Below are 14,716 nucleotides of genomic sequence, written 5' to 3'. Positions count from 1 at the left end.
ACACCTTTGGTTTTTCTGTAGGATTTGTTATACCTTGGTGTGAAAGGATATGAAATATTTTGGTTCAAAATGTTGATATACTTACAATAACTAATGCTAATCACTGCCTGTGGTAAAAACTTTCATCAATGAGATTACTGATGACCAAGAGGAAATGGTGACCTGTCATGTATTTATAAAATACAAATATTAAAGACAAAATACATAATGTATTAAATAATAAAATTTATTTTTGGTGAAAGTTATGCAACAAGAATTTTCAAGACGGTTTATGTTTAGGCTTCTTTTTCTTCTTCTTTTTCTTTTTCGTTGAATTAGTGGCAGATGCTGCTACTGTAGTTTGGGGGGCTCCAGAAAATCCTGCAATGAGTTCTTCCATTTCTTCTGCATCAGAATCTTTATCAAGATCCAAGCTTTCAAAAGCAGCTGTTGTTTCCCCTTCATCAAGATCCTCCATTGTGACACCAGAGGGAGCACGATTGAAAAAGTGCTTACGGACTGAAAAGAGAAAACATTTTCTGGTTCTAATACATCCTGAACTATTTCAAAATCATGTATTCTGGCTGCTTGTCATTGTAGTGACATAATCACATTAGATTTCATATACAAGGGATCAAAGTTAAAACTGGTGTTATTTACTATTACTTGACTCTTATTTAACAATTGATAATTAAAATGTCTCCAGCTTTCTGCCATAATAAAGTTGCTAAGCTAAATATTATCAGGAAAGAAAAGAACCTGCAGCACTGCTTCTTATGTCCCAAACCCTTAATTCCTTTTCTCCTCCAACAGCAAATACAAATGGAGCTTCTGGACAGGCACACAAGCAATGTAGATCATTCTGGAAAGAAAGAAAACATATCTTATATATATGGTTTACCTTAAATCGTGTGTTTCTTCAGAATTATCAATGTTTGACAAAGTATGTTTTAGACCATGGGGACACCGCCAGATAGGAGATCGGATAATGACCAAATCAACCAAACAAATTAGTTAGAGATTATCAACTAAAGAGGAGTAGATATAGATATTACCAACCAACCTAACAAGAGTAGATAAGGAGAATACCAACCACCAAACAGTAAATAGCTATCCATCCACACAAAAGAGAAGATAAAAAACTGACTAGCAAAGCAAATGAAAGAGTGCATGGAAAGCTAACCAACCACCAAAAATAAAGAGTATATGATCACTTGAATGGTGGTGACATAATAAAATGAGTGTTTCGAGCAGATGAAAAGCTCAAAAGGGTCACATGTGTTTATTGCCATCCAAATAGTTTGATATGAAACCTGGTATTATTTTGCTTTCAGAATAAACTTGACAGTCTTTCAAGGTCGAAATTAACCAGGTCCATCAGTAATTTGTTACAATTAGATGTAAACGAACCAGAATTTTCTTAATGAACATGTCTGGTGTGTCTATCCAGGGAAACACAATAAAAAGAAAAAGACTAACCAGAGGAAACTATCAAGGAAGAAACCAGTTACACAACAAAATTAATAACACACAAATCGGAGGAGGCTGGCAAGGCTGGCATCGTCAAATGTAGAAATCCTGTGATGCCTTGCTAGGGACATTCTCTAATGAACTATATAAAATCTGGTGCCTTAAGTAGTAATATATCTGCCAACAAATATCCCAGAAGTGATAAAATATTATCTTTGCTCACAACAAAGTATACCCCAATGGGAAAGACATTTTATTTTTATTTCTGGTGGTCTTACCAATTTAAGATCTTTTTCCAGGATCAGTGAGGGCTTGTTGTCAAGGACATCCCACACCTTGAGTGACTGATCTGCAGAGGCCGTGGTCAGAAGGCCCTTAACACTGCTGCTCAGTGCCAGTCCTAAAGGGATGTAATATCAACAGAATTCAAGCTTTGTATAAAGCAGATAGGAAGTGTTATCAGGATTAAATAGTAGTTTACAAATTCATTGTCTATTTGTAGACACTTAGTATATAGAGCAGTGTTACCCTGTCTAGTTTGAAAACATTGAGGTCATGCATTACTGTTTGGAATAGAACACTAGCTGAAGGATCAGCGGACATTCTCCATTTAGGGATCTACCTCATATTGTAACTGATTGTCTTCATATGAGCTGAAATTTACAATCAGAAGACACCTTACCTGTGATAGCCTTGTTGTGGGTGGGCAGAGTGTGCATATAGCTTTATCTATCTGTGAGAGATACATTACATGTGACAAACATGATGGAGGTGGAGAGTGTACAGAGATTTAACTGTCTGAGAGAGATGAATTACATGAGAGGAATAATTGTACAGAGATTTACATGTCTGTGAGAGATACCCTACCTGTTACAGCCTTGTGGGTGGAGACAGTGTACAGAAATTTACATGTCTGAGAGATACCCTACCTGTTACAGCCTTGTGGGTGGAGACAGTGTACAGAAATTTACACGTCTGAGAGATTCCATACCTGTGACAGCCTTGTGGCTTGAGACAGTGTACAGAGTTTTATCTGTCTGTGAGAAATACCTTACCTGTTACAGCATCAGTGTGGGCAGAATGTACATAGGTTTATCTGTCTGTGAGAGATACCCTACCTGTTACAGCCTTGTGGGTAGAGAGTGTATAGAGGTTTACATGTCTGAGAGATACCCTACCTGTTACAGCCTTGTGGGTAGAGACAGTGTACATAGAGGTTTATCTATCTGTGAGATATGCCCTACCTGTTACAGCCATGTGGGTAGAGAGTGTATAGAGGTTTACATGTCTGAGAGATACCCTACCTGTTACAGCCTTGTTGTGTGCAGAGAGAGTGTATAGTGGTTTATCTGTGCGCGAGTCTAGGTAGTACACTCGCCCCGAGTCAGTACTTGCCTACAATCAAAAGTTGGATTCATGACCATTTCAAGAGAACCTCATAAATAGCAATAAATTAAAACAAGAGTGTCAGTAAAACTGAAGAATGTTTTCAGAAAATGACTTAATTTTAACATAGGGCAATAATTTTGAAATTAAGGGATTCAGGCACTGAATGACCAATGTAACCACAAAGTTTCATTATCCCAATTTTAATAAAAGCAAAGTTATGCTATGGACATGAAATTTTAACAAACATGTTTCATTATTCTAGTTTAAATAGAGGCAGATTTATTCTTCAGACACAAAGGGCAAGAAATGAAAGAAAAGTTCTGCTCTGAATAAAAAAGGCAATAACTTTGTACTTAAGTGGTTGCAGTCCCAGAATATTGTACTCTTCACATCACCTTAGCATGACCAATGTATACACCAAGTTTCATTATACTTGCTTAACTCCGGGAAAAGTTATGCTCTGTTCACAAAAGCACAGACAGAAAGACGGATAAACAAAGTGGGGACTATATGCTCACCTAAAAATTTTCGAATATAAATATGAGATGAAAGATTTTTGTAAAATTTAATTTCCTTAAACTTATTTAAATTGTAAAACTTTGTAAAGGAATAAAAAGTCTTTTGGATACAAGTTAGAGTTGATAGAAATGTACAGTTGTTTATTTGGAACCTTAAGTTTAGTCCCTCCATATTTTCACTCTTTTGCCTTTTAAAATAGATTAGGCCAGGTTCTTATTTGTACACATTTAGGTACCCAAAGTGCTAATGTTTAAAATCATTTGTCTCCTGTTGAATTCACATAATCTTGACCTCAGTCACTGACTGGATCAATGCTTTTATGCGAAGTAGCGGGTTAATAAGTACACTGTTCACCTATAATTTCTGCTGGGATCAGGATTTCATTGCTTTGTTTGGACTGTTTCATGTCATATACAAACAATACATATATTACACTATTTGGCTAATAAAAAGCAAAGCTGATGTTGCTCAATCATGGTCGAGCTGATGTTTGTAAATCAATCTAGCTAGATATATATAAAATTTCCACAAATCAAATGTTGTATGTTTGTTTATACAATTTCTATAAGAACAGAAGTAGATCCTTTTGTGATTCTTCCATCAAAAAACATCATATGAAGTCTAACTTATTAGGAATTATACGTATATAGATATAGAAATTTAGGTATTGTTTCACCAAGCAGTGACAGATTAGGATACATACAAAGAAGTTGAGAGGAGAGTACGAGTCCCAGATGACCCTCTCTATCTCTCCATCCAGATTCCAGCTTTTGAACGTGTCATTAGGACTCCGACAATCATACACCTTCACCGTGCTGAGGACAAAGAGAACAATACATAAACTTGTATTCAAATTTTGTTCCTTGTTTGAACATTTTGAAAAAAATTACCCTTGATTATTATCATGTAATTCTCAAATACAAGGTGTCTCTTTAAAGAATAAAAAAACAGAAATAAAAAATTAAGAGATCATATAACCAAAAAAGACCACTGCTAATGATGATCAAATCACTGACATGCTTCAGTCTGAAGCATGAAAGACAATTCTTTGTTTTATGAATACATATAGAGCCTTACACCACAAGGGGTTCACTGAGGGTAAAGATATATTCGTGTGAATAAAAACAAAGTAAGCAGGGTTCACCCTCACCCCCTCATCTTTTTCTTTTGATCTAATCCACTGAAGGGTTAATCTACTGAATGTTTTTCAAGATATCTTGTCCACAAGCTTTTTTATTCCAAAAGTGGTTAAGGATGGCTTTGACCTTAAACCTTGACCAATGACCACCAAAATATATCAGATGTAGACCTTGGTGGGGTGATGCTATGATAGGCAATCAATCAAATCTGTCCATTGATTTATGAGATGAGTGGTTAATTGTACAGGAACATTGAGAAAGATAAGATCAGAGAACACAAGTTATTGAGTGGAACTTGAGTTACTGAGTCAGAACGAATTTTCTATTCATAGTAACAGACATTTTAACTTGACAAGAAATAAAAAAAAAATTACCTGACAATTTGGTGAATTATAGTTCCCCACTGAATATGAAATCATATGCCAAGGAGATTCAAGACCATGAATGTCTCGTCTTATTCAATAAGGATTAGGTTAATTGAGTGGATGTATACACACAGTACCTTCAATTTGCCATGACATGTTCAAGGGGTGCAGAGAGCGAAAGTGATTGTAACCCCTCGAGTATCGAGGATGTGGTAAGATGAACCACTCTAGTATTAAATCACATCTGCTGATGCCATCTATTCTAGGGTTTTTCATTATATAACATTTGGTGACACATGTAATTTCAAGTAGGTGATATTAGATGTTCACAAAGGAAAAAGAAATATCACTGATGCCAAGAAGCTGTTTGTTGTATGGTTATGGGTTCATCTCCTCAGGAACAGCCAGGGTCATTTTAAGTCAAGGTTTCCTTGTAGTAGCTGAACAACATAGAAGAGGCCTGGCAACATTGCTAATCTCAATCACTGGTATCACCAATGCCTAGTTAAGGTCGAAGGTCAAAATAGAGATCATAGAGCTCAACTTTAGTATATGACACACTGTCTCAGCTATGTCAACCTATCCTGTATGATCACTTAACAAGTTGTAGGAAACAGCCCAGACAAAATAAAGAGTGGAACGACAGCATGACACAACACAATAGTATAGTACCCACTCATCCTACCCTCAGTTCTGTAACACTTACCTGTCACCTGTAATCATAGACACCACTTTGTTATAAGATAAAGGACTACCTGTAACAAGAGACCAGCTGTAAAGAGACCACCTGTTAAAAGGGTGCACTTGTGTGCCTTCCAATTAATTAACTAGAAATAGGTTTGACTTACTTGTCAAATGACCCAGAGAGCAGAGATTGGGATTCAACTGGATGCCATTTTATACTCTGAACCTGGAAATCAAAAGTAACATTTTAATGATTTTGACGTGGAGTTGAATATTTTACCAAGTACAAGAAATATTAAAGTGAATTTATGACAAGGTAGACAAGACTGTGTTACATTTGAAAGTGCATCTTCACTTAGAAGTCACAACATCATCCCAATTCTCAACTGTGTTATTATATAATTAAGGTGTTTAAATAAATGTTCCTAAGCAACAGGCTTGAAAACGTTTTGACCCATTTGTCCCCATAACAACATCACACAATTTATCCAGACTCCTAGAGGGCAGTTATCACTCTCCTGAACGTTAAGGCTAAAATATGCTTGTAACAAGAGTGGAAAACCTTGCATCGTGAAAACAGGTGTTTACAACATATAGGATTGTTGGAATTGATTTAAACTGCTCTGCATTGAACCAAAGGTCTTCAGGGGGAGACTGGACCAAGGTCTAATCTAGGGAATATAAAACCAGATATGGTCAGAAAGGATCTCAATAATTTCCAAGTTATGACCAGCTACCCTTGAGCTTCACCCTCTTGGACAAGGCAGGACCAGTTCTGGCTGGAGGTATGTATACACGTATGTCACACTTAGAATTTGTATTATAAAGTACAAGTATAAGGTACAGAAATGAAGTGTTCCTTTGTTTTAAAAATGAGAACAAGAATTCATTAGTAGGGGGAGAAGCACAGGAAAATCCTGGTTGCAAATGTATTGTTTTTCATGCACAGGAGTTGTATATATTGGGTGACAGCAGCTTTCCATCCTTTTCATCTAAGTGCGGGGAACTGGTTCAGAATCATGAATGGCAATTGATTTTACTGGAATTATCAACCATCTACCAATGATCTATCCTATTTATTGCTATAGTGGATACACTAAAATTATCTATCATCTATCTATGTATTAGTATAGAGAATACATGAAAGTATTTTAACTGAGCAAGGAATGGTGTTAAATGTTACATACAATAATGTTGAAAAATATATCATTTAAGTTTTTTTTCTTAATTGATGGCACCAATGATCCAGGATTGATAAAAGCTATAATACATATCAGCACATAGTGTTCAATCATTTAACTGATGGCACCAATGATTCATGTACCCCTTCTGACCCCATCCAGGTACCCCTGCTGATCCTGTCCAGGTACCCCTCCTGACCCAGTCCAGGTACCCCTCGTGACCCCGTCCAGGTTTCCCTCCTGATCCCATTCAGATACTCCTCTTGACCTCGTTAAGGTACCCCTCCCTGGTCATTTCAAAGCTGATCACAAAGTCCAGGAACTGTAGCTGTGCTAGCTCTCTATATTAGTAGACTAGAGCAATAAATCACTTGAACAATATTTTATTCATGCCTGTAAGGTTATGTCATTTATTGAAGACTATAAATGTCACACCAAGACACTTTTTTGTTAAATCATAATGCTAAATAGATCTTCAGAGAGTTAATGCCCTTGAACAGAGCAGGAAACATCTGTTGTTTACCTTTTCTTTATGTTGTGTGATTGATGTGACAATTTTGCCTTCATTTAAGTCCCACAGTCCCACAGTGAAGTCTGCTGATGCACTAGCCAGTACATTTCTGTGAAAAAATAAAGGAAATGATCACATATTTTGAGACATGGCCATTTCCCCACCCACCTCCAAAAAATTGAAAGCCAAAAATATAAAAACAATAGAGAAGATGTTTGATGTTAAACATGTAAATACATCACTTTCTATACAGTATAAAACCAATTTAATCTCTAGTAAGTGATTATTATAACTGACATTTAGCAACTTTTTTAAAAATAAATTACACCTACCTTACATAGGAGTTGTATCATTATATATAATACAGTGTAATATAATGGACACTTACCTTACATAGGAGGTGTATCATTTTATATAATACAGTGTAATATAATGGACACTTACCTTACATAGGAGGTGTATCTTTATATATAATACAGTGTAATATAATGGACACTTACCTTACATAGGAGTTGTATCATTATATATAATACAGTGTAATATAATGGACACTTACCTTACATAGGAGGTGTATCTTTATATATAATACAGTGTAATATAATGAACACCTACCTTACATAGGAGTTGTATCATTATATATAATACAGTGTAATATAATGAACACCTACCTTACATAGGAGTTGTATCATTATATATAATACAGTGTAATATAATGGACACCTACCTTACATAGGAGTTGTATGTTTACATATCATACAAAGTCATACATTGAACACTTACTATACATAGGAGTATCTTTATATATAATACTGATTAGTATATTGAAGTAACATATTGAACACTTACCTTATGTTAGAATTCCAGGACAAATCAAGAACTGAGTCTGTGTGGCCCATCACTCCTTTCTGTGGGGAAAAGTATAAAATGTGACATTACATTTACACCTGCAGATAACATTCAATTCTATTTCAATTAAAGAAGTGAAATACAGAACAGGCTGAAATTTTCACTGATGGAATGAAACCATGAAAAGTTAGAAACCCTGAAAACAATACAAAATGGGGAACACTGTGGTATGATTTCTGAAAAGAACACATCTGTTTTTTGACACAAAAAACATTAATTCTCTTCTTTAATTTGAAAATGTGATGAATAGAAAACTGATTGGTATCTCATTAGATACATTTCATTGCTATAACAGAACATTTCTAACTAAATGCAGACAATTAATCATCCATTCAGTTCTATATTGCTACTCAGCCTGCAGACCCATTCTGTATACAAATGGATCATAAGTAATATATTCTGTTTGCAAATGGATAATTCATTTTGTACCATTTTTTTCTTCTTTTTCTTTGAAGGTTTGCTTCCCAGCATAGCAACTGGCTCCAGGGAGTCAACAATGTCTAGGTCCCAGATCTCTATCACTGGGTCCATGGTTCCCACAGCAACAAAATTACCTGTATGTACAAGTTTATTTTCTTTCTATTAGATTTTGTCATATCATTTTCTAAACAGTTTTGATAATTTTTTTGTTAATATTGAAAATTAAACAAACATTTTAGGTACATGCTGATAGCGTCAAGAAGAAACAAATTTTGAAAGGAAAAGCCCGAGTTGAATCAAAAAAAAAAAGAAATACTGCTTTCAAATATTATATGATTTAGCTCCACATTTTAATACCACATCTGGACAATAATTACCTGTGTCTTGATCACAAACATCATAGTTGAGCCATTCCACACACAGGGGAAATGTAGATAGGATGACATCGTGATGGATATATAAGTTACCATACTCCTCGTTATAAACTGTAAACAAAAGTCTGATACTAGAGGTAGTAATATAGATATGTTACCATACTCCCCGTTGTAAACTATAAACAAAAGTCAGATACTAGAGATGGTATGTAATATAAATAGGTTACCATACTTCTCATTATAAACTATAAACAAAAGTCAGATACTAGAGGTAGTATGTAATATAGATATGTTACCATACTTCTCGTTATAAACTATAAACAAAAGTCAGATACTAGAGGTAGTATGTAATATAGATATGTTACCATACTCCTTGTTATAAACTGTAAACGAAAGTCAGATACTAGAGGTAGTATGTAATATAGATATGTTACCATACTCCTTGTTATAAACTGTAAACGAAAGTCAGATACTAGAGGTAGTATGTAATATAGATATGTTACCATACTCCTTGTTATAAACTGTAAACGAAAGTCAGATACTAGAGATGGTATGTAATATAGATAGGTTACCATACTTCTCGTTATAAACTGTAAACAAAAGTCAGATACTAAAGGTCGTAATATAGATAGGTTACCATACTCCTCATTATTAACAGAAATATTGACAAGAATTGTTACAAATGAGAAAGATACAGAGACAATAAAATGTACTTACCATAGATATCTAGATTACAGCTTTCTTCTGACACCTTACCCACCACCACCATATTGTCTGTGTTCTTCACCTCATACTCTTCATCATCACTGTCCTTCTACACAAATATACAAATTGTACACCAAGCAAAATCACTAATAATTCCTTTTGCTTTACAGTTATAGTGTTTTGGATTTGATAGAATCAAATGATATCACATCACATACAATTCTGTTTGGTTGACTGGAGAGTTCCAAGTTAAGATGAAAAGTCTTTATGTACTTGAGAAAGTAGAATATCAAAATAATAAGAATGTTTGTTTGCAGGATACACTTAGAGTATTTTAGATTGATAACAATTTCTACAAAGACATATATTATGTAAAGGATATATTCATATAGCCGTAGAGATTCCATAGTGTTTTCTTTTTTATGTGAAAGGTAATTTTTCACCAGTAAGAGACAATATGGTTTCACTGAGGTCAAATATACTCCATGTTTTCAGTGGTGATGACTTACCTCATCTTTAAGTGTGATGAAGGGATCATCATCATTGCTTGTATAGTACACCAAGTTACCAAGTCCTTTCAGGGGATTCGGAGCTATCAACACAACAGACATAAATCATGGTAACATCATACAACATCTATTCTGAATGGTAAACAGATATATAGTCCAACATTCTGAAGGCATACGATATCACTATCACTATTTTACGAGGAAAATTAATCATGTAAACTATTTCATAAGGTATTAACTATTTTCATCCCCATTTCTTCAGCATTCCTTGAAACAAATCGAGAAAGGAAAACATGCCAAACTTGCACTATTTACATCTTATACAATATTGACTTATCTCTATTAAGATGACATTGCTGAACTTCCTGTAATATAAAGTTTCACAGCTTGCCAGCTATTAAGCAATAACTGATTTCTATATCATTTCATCTGTATGTATGCATATTGCTTTGTAAAGAAAGAAAGAAAGAAAGAAAGAAAGAAAGAAAGAAAGAAAGAAAGAAAGAAAGAAAGAAAGAAAGAAAGAAAAAAGAAAGAAAGAAAGAAAGAAAGAAAGAAAGAAAGAAAGAAAGAAAGAAAGTAAGTAAGTAAGTAATCATCATCATCATCATCATCATCATCATCATCATCATCATCATCATCATCTTCATCTTATATCTGTTTAATCAATGAATTACCAACCATCTTCATTATCATTGTCGTTATAATCATCTACTCTACATCTTTTTAGAAAATGAATTACCATCTTCATTGTCATCATCATCATAATCGTCTAATCCATATCTGTCTACTATATCATCAACCTCCATGCCTCCATCATCTTCATGCATCCTCTTCCCTTTTTCTAGTTTTTGGGCCTTCATCATCTTCCCTCCTGTAGCTCCTTCATTCTCCTCTTCCTCCTCTTCTGATGTGTCAGCTGGTTCATCTTCGTCTAATTCTCTATTTGATTAGAAATATAAAACAAGTGCTATTTCCTTCAGTACATGTTAGATTTAGTTTTATCATGTCTCTAAGTAATCACACATCATTGTTAATTAAAACTTACCATGTATTTTAGTGGTCACAAGTAGGCGTTAGAGCTTATCACGTATGTTAGTAGTCACAAGTAGGGGTTAGAGCTTACCATGTATGTTAGTGGTCACAAGTAGGGGTTAGAGCTTACCATGTATGTTAGTAGTCACAAGTAGGGGTTAGAGCTTATCACGTATGTTAGTGGTCACAAGTAGGGGTTAGAGCTTATCACGTATGTTAGTAGTCACAAGTAGGGGTTAGAGCTTATCACGTATGTTAGTAGTCAAAAGTAGGGGTTAGAGCTTATCACGTATGTTAGTAGTCACAAGTAGAGGTTAGAGCTTATCACGTATGTTAGTGGTCACAAGTAGGGGTTAGAGCTTATCACGTATGTTAGTAGTCACAAGTAGGGGTTAGAGCTTATCACGTATGTTAGTGGTCACAAGTAGGGGTTAGAGCTTATCACGTATGTTAGTGGTCACAAGTAGGGGTTAGAGCTTATCACGTATGTTAGTGGTCACAAGTAGGGGTTAGAGCTTATCACGTATGTTAGTGGTCACAAGTAGGGATTAGAGCTTATCACGTATGTTAGTAGTCACAAGTAGAGGTTAGAGCTTATCACGTATGTTAGTAGTCACAAGTAGAGGTTAGAGCTTATCACGTATGTTAGTAGTCACAAGTAGAGGTTAGAGCTTATCACATATGTTAGTAGTCACAAGTAGGGGTTAGAGCTTATCACGTATGTTAGTGGTCACAAGTAGGGGTTAGAGCTTATCACGTATGTTAGTAGTCACAAGTAGGGGTTAGAGCTTATCACGTATGTTAGTAGTCACAAGTAGAGGTTAGAGCTTATCACGTATGTTAGTAGTCACAAGTAGGGGTTAGAGCTTATCACATATGTTAGTAGTCACAAGTAGGGGTTAGAGCTTATCACGTATGTTAGTGGTCACAAGTAGGGGTTAGAGCTTATCACATATGTTAGTGGTCACAAGTAGGGGTTAGAGCTTATCACGTATGTTAGTAGTCACAAGTAGGGGTTAGAGCTTATCACATATGTTAGTGGTCACAAGTAGGGGTTAGAGCTTACCATGTATGTTAGTGGTCACAAGTAGGGGTTAGAGCTTATCATGTATGTTAGTAGTCACAAGTAGGGGTTAGAGCTTATCACGTATGTTAGTAGTCACAAGTAGGGGTTAGAACTTATCACGTATGTTAGTAGTCACAAGTAGGGGTTAGAGCTTATCACGTATGTTAGTAGTCACAAGTAGGGGTTAGAGCTTATCACGTATGTTAGTAGTCAAAAGTAGGGGTTAGAGCTTATCACGTATGTTGGTAGTCACAAGTAGGGGTTAGAGCTTATCACGTATGTTAGTAGTCACAAGTAGGGGTTAGAGCTTATCACGTATGTTAGTAGTCACAAGTAGGGGTTAGAGCTTATCACGTATGTTAGTGGTCACAAGTAGGGGTTAGAGCTTATCACGTATGTTAGTAGTCACAAGTAGGGGTTAGAGCTTATCACGTATGTTAGTAGTCACAAGTAGGGGTTAGAGCTTATCACGTATGTTAGTGGTCACAAGTAGGGGTTAGAGCTTATCACGTATGTTAGTAGTCAAAAGTAGGGGTTAGAGCTTATCACGTATGTTAGTAGTCACAAGTAGGGGTTAGAGCTTATCACGTATGTTAGTGGTCAGAAGTAGGAGTTAGAGCTTATCACGTATGTTAGTGGTCACAAGTAGGGGTTAGAGCTTATCATGTATGTTAGTGGTCACAAGTCAGGGTTAGAGCTTATCACGTAGGTTAGTGGTCAGCAGTAAGATTTAGTTGAATCTTCTCTAATACCTGTTTGGTTACAGTCAATGCACTGCAGTTTTAACTTTTCATTTACTCGTGAAAAAGGGATTATTATCATATTTAACTGATATTTTAAGAATGGTCATAGAGTTATTACATCAGAAAAGCTGAAAAGTTTCTTGAGAGTGTTATTTGAAGTTTACACTGTTAACTTCACAATCTGCTAACCAGAAACATTACTCACTCTCTAGTTTCTTCTATGATTCTCTTCAGGTCCTCCTTGTCCAGTTTTACCTGTAAACAGAGACTCTACATGTATCCATCTTTCAATTAGATGAAACTATTTTCTCATGATGATATGAGAAACATAGTGATAATCACATCATTCAAATGCAAATTTAGCAAAAACAAAATCATAAAAAAAGTCATTTCTGTTCATATAATAATCATATAATACAGCCTGATTGTGCAAGTTGGGAATATCTTCTCTACTGATGACTTAGCAAGAGAGCATAACTCAATGTCATTAACTTCACATTATACATGGAGATGCTCAGGAACATCATCTAAAATCGGAGGAATTCGTTTTTTTCTTCAGATTCACAAGTGAAAAATTTATAACTATAGAAAATGAATATGTGTACATAATAAATGGGCTGTGAAAGTTTATAACTGCATTTGGGATAGAAACTGAACTTTAGAGAAAGAACTACAGTGTCAGTATTAGATGTTGTGGAACACAATGATGACTTTTATACAACTGGGAGAGAAAACGCCATAATGTTTTTTAAATAATGATTCTGTAGGTGACGGTAATAAAGTCTCAAAAGAGACAGCAAACACAACACCGTCAGGTAGATGATGCTAATGTATCACAGTGTCAACAAAGAATGAATGTTTGTAATGGCAGAGGTAGTCTCCTGTCTGATATTTCTGATATTACCTTTGAGGTTATTGCATACCCTCTATTCTGCTATATGGGATGTTGTGTGAGACATTTTTGCCTGGAACATTTTATTAAGTTTGTAAATGAACATCAGAAGCAGACTGAGGTTTCTTCCTTCAGTGTTTTTATCATTGGACTTTTCTCCGTTTTTGCTTTGCCTTGGATTTCTGCTTCTGCAGTTTTTTTATGAATTAGATTGCTGTGTTTTGGATTCTTTCAAATTGTCAATATCCCTTTGTTGGTATGAATTCCTGATCATAGATCCCTATGCAAAATATGCTATCTGTTTTACTTCTGATTTATGATGTGCTACTGTCACAAGGTAGCTCAATGGTAACTGATAATCTGACATACTCAATCTGTCAATCAACTGATCAAGTGCACGTGTAATCTCTTTTGGGAATCCTCCTTGAAACTCATTTATATCGGACATTTAACAATGTCTCTCGTCGGATTTTGTCATACGTTCGGTATATATGAGTCCAAAGCTGAGGAAGAATCCCAACCGGAAAAGTGCACGTGTTTGTGCAATACCCAAGTTAAACTTACTTTCTCTGGCGTATTTTTAGCGACGCCTCGCTTTACCCACGTTAGACATGGTATTATACTCATAATCGTGCTGAAGTTGATGAAGTGCTGAAACTTGTTTCCTACTCCCGAAGAGCTGCCACTGCAGAAGAAATCATAATAATCAAAGATCAGCACATGTGTTCGGCTCACTTCCGGAAATAGTAACAGAGTAATCTCCCCGTTAATACAGAGGTTCCCTAAGGAGGAATTCATTACGAAACAAATAATGAATAAAAAAAAACTA

The 14,716-nt window shown here is 35.4% G+C and overlaps 1 protein-coding gene across 1 annotated transcript; it reads right to left on the bottom strand.

The window, feature by feature from the left end:
* Positions 1 to 210: 210 nt before the first annotated feature.
* LOC132555880 (periodic tryptophan protein 1 homolog) lies at positions 211 to 14,612 on the bottom strand. Its single transcript, XM_060220247.1, has 15 exons — positions 14,452 to 14,612; positions 13,201 to 13,250; positions 10,894 to 11,093; positions 10,152 to 10,234; positions 9,655 to 9,751; positions 8,941 to 9,048; positions 8,573 to 8,697; positions 8,084 to 8,142; positions 7,250 to 7,346; positions 5,710 to 5,771; positions 4,061 to 4,172; positions 2,754 to 2,844; positions 1,728 to 1,849; positions 739 to 841; positions 211 to 498 (listed from the first exon to the last, which is right to left on the bottom strand). Exons 1-15 carry the CDS (start codon positions 14,512 to 14,514, stop codon positions 260 to 262), a joined length of 1,611 nt encoding a protein of 536 aa, XP_060076230.1. The 5' UTR covers positions 14,515 to 14,612; the 3' UTR covers positions 211 to 259.
* Positions 14,613 to 14,716: the final 104 nt, after the last annotated feature.

Source organism: Ylistrum balloti, unplaced genomic scaffold (genome assembly GCF_031769215.1).
Source record: "Ylistrum balloti isolate Yb309-2 unplaced genomic scaffold, AGI_CSIRO_Ybal_v1 Utg370522, whole genome shotgun sequence".
NCBI classification, from domain to species: Eukaryota; Metazoa; Mollusca; class Bivalvia; order Pectinida; family Pectinidae; genus Ylistrum; species Ylistrum balloti.
This window is presented reverse-complemented; position numbering and strand designations above follow the sequence as displayed.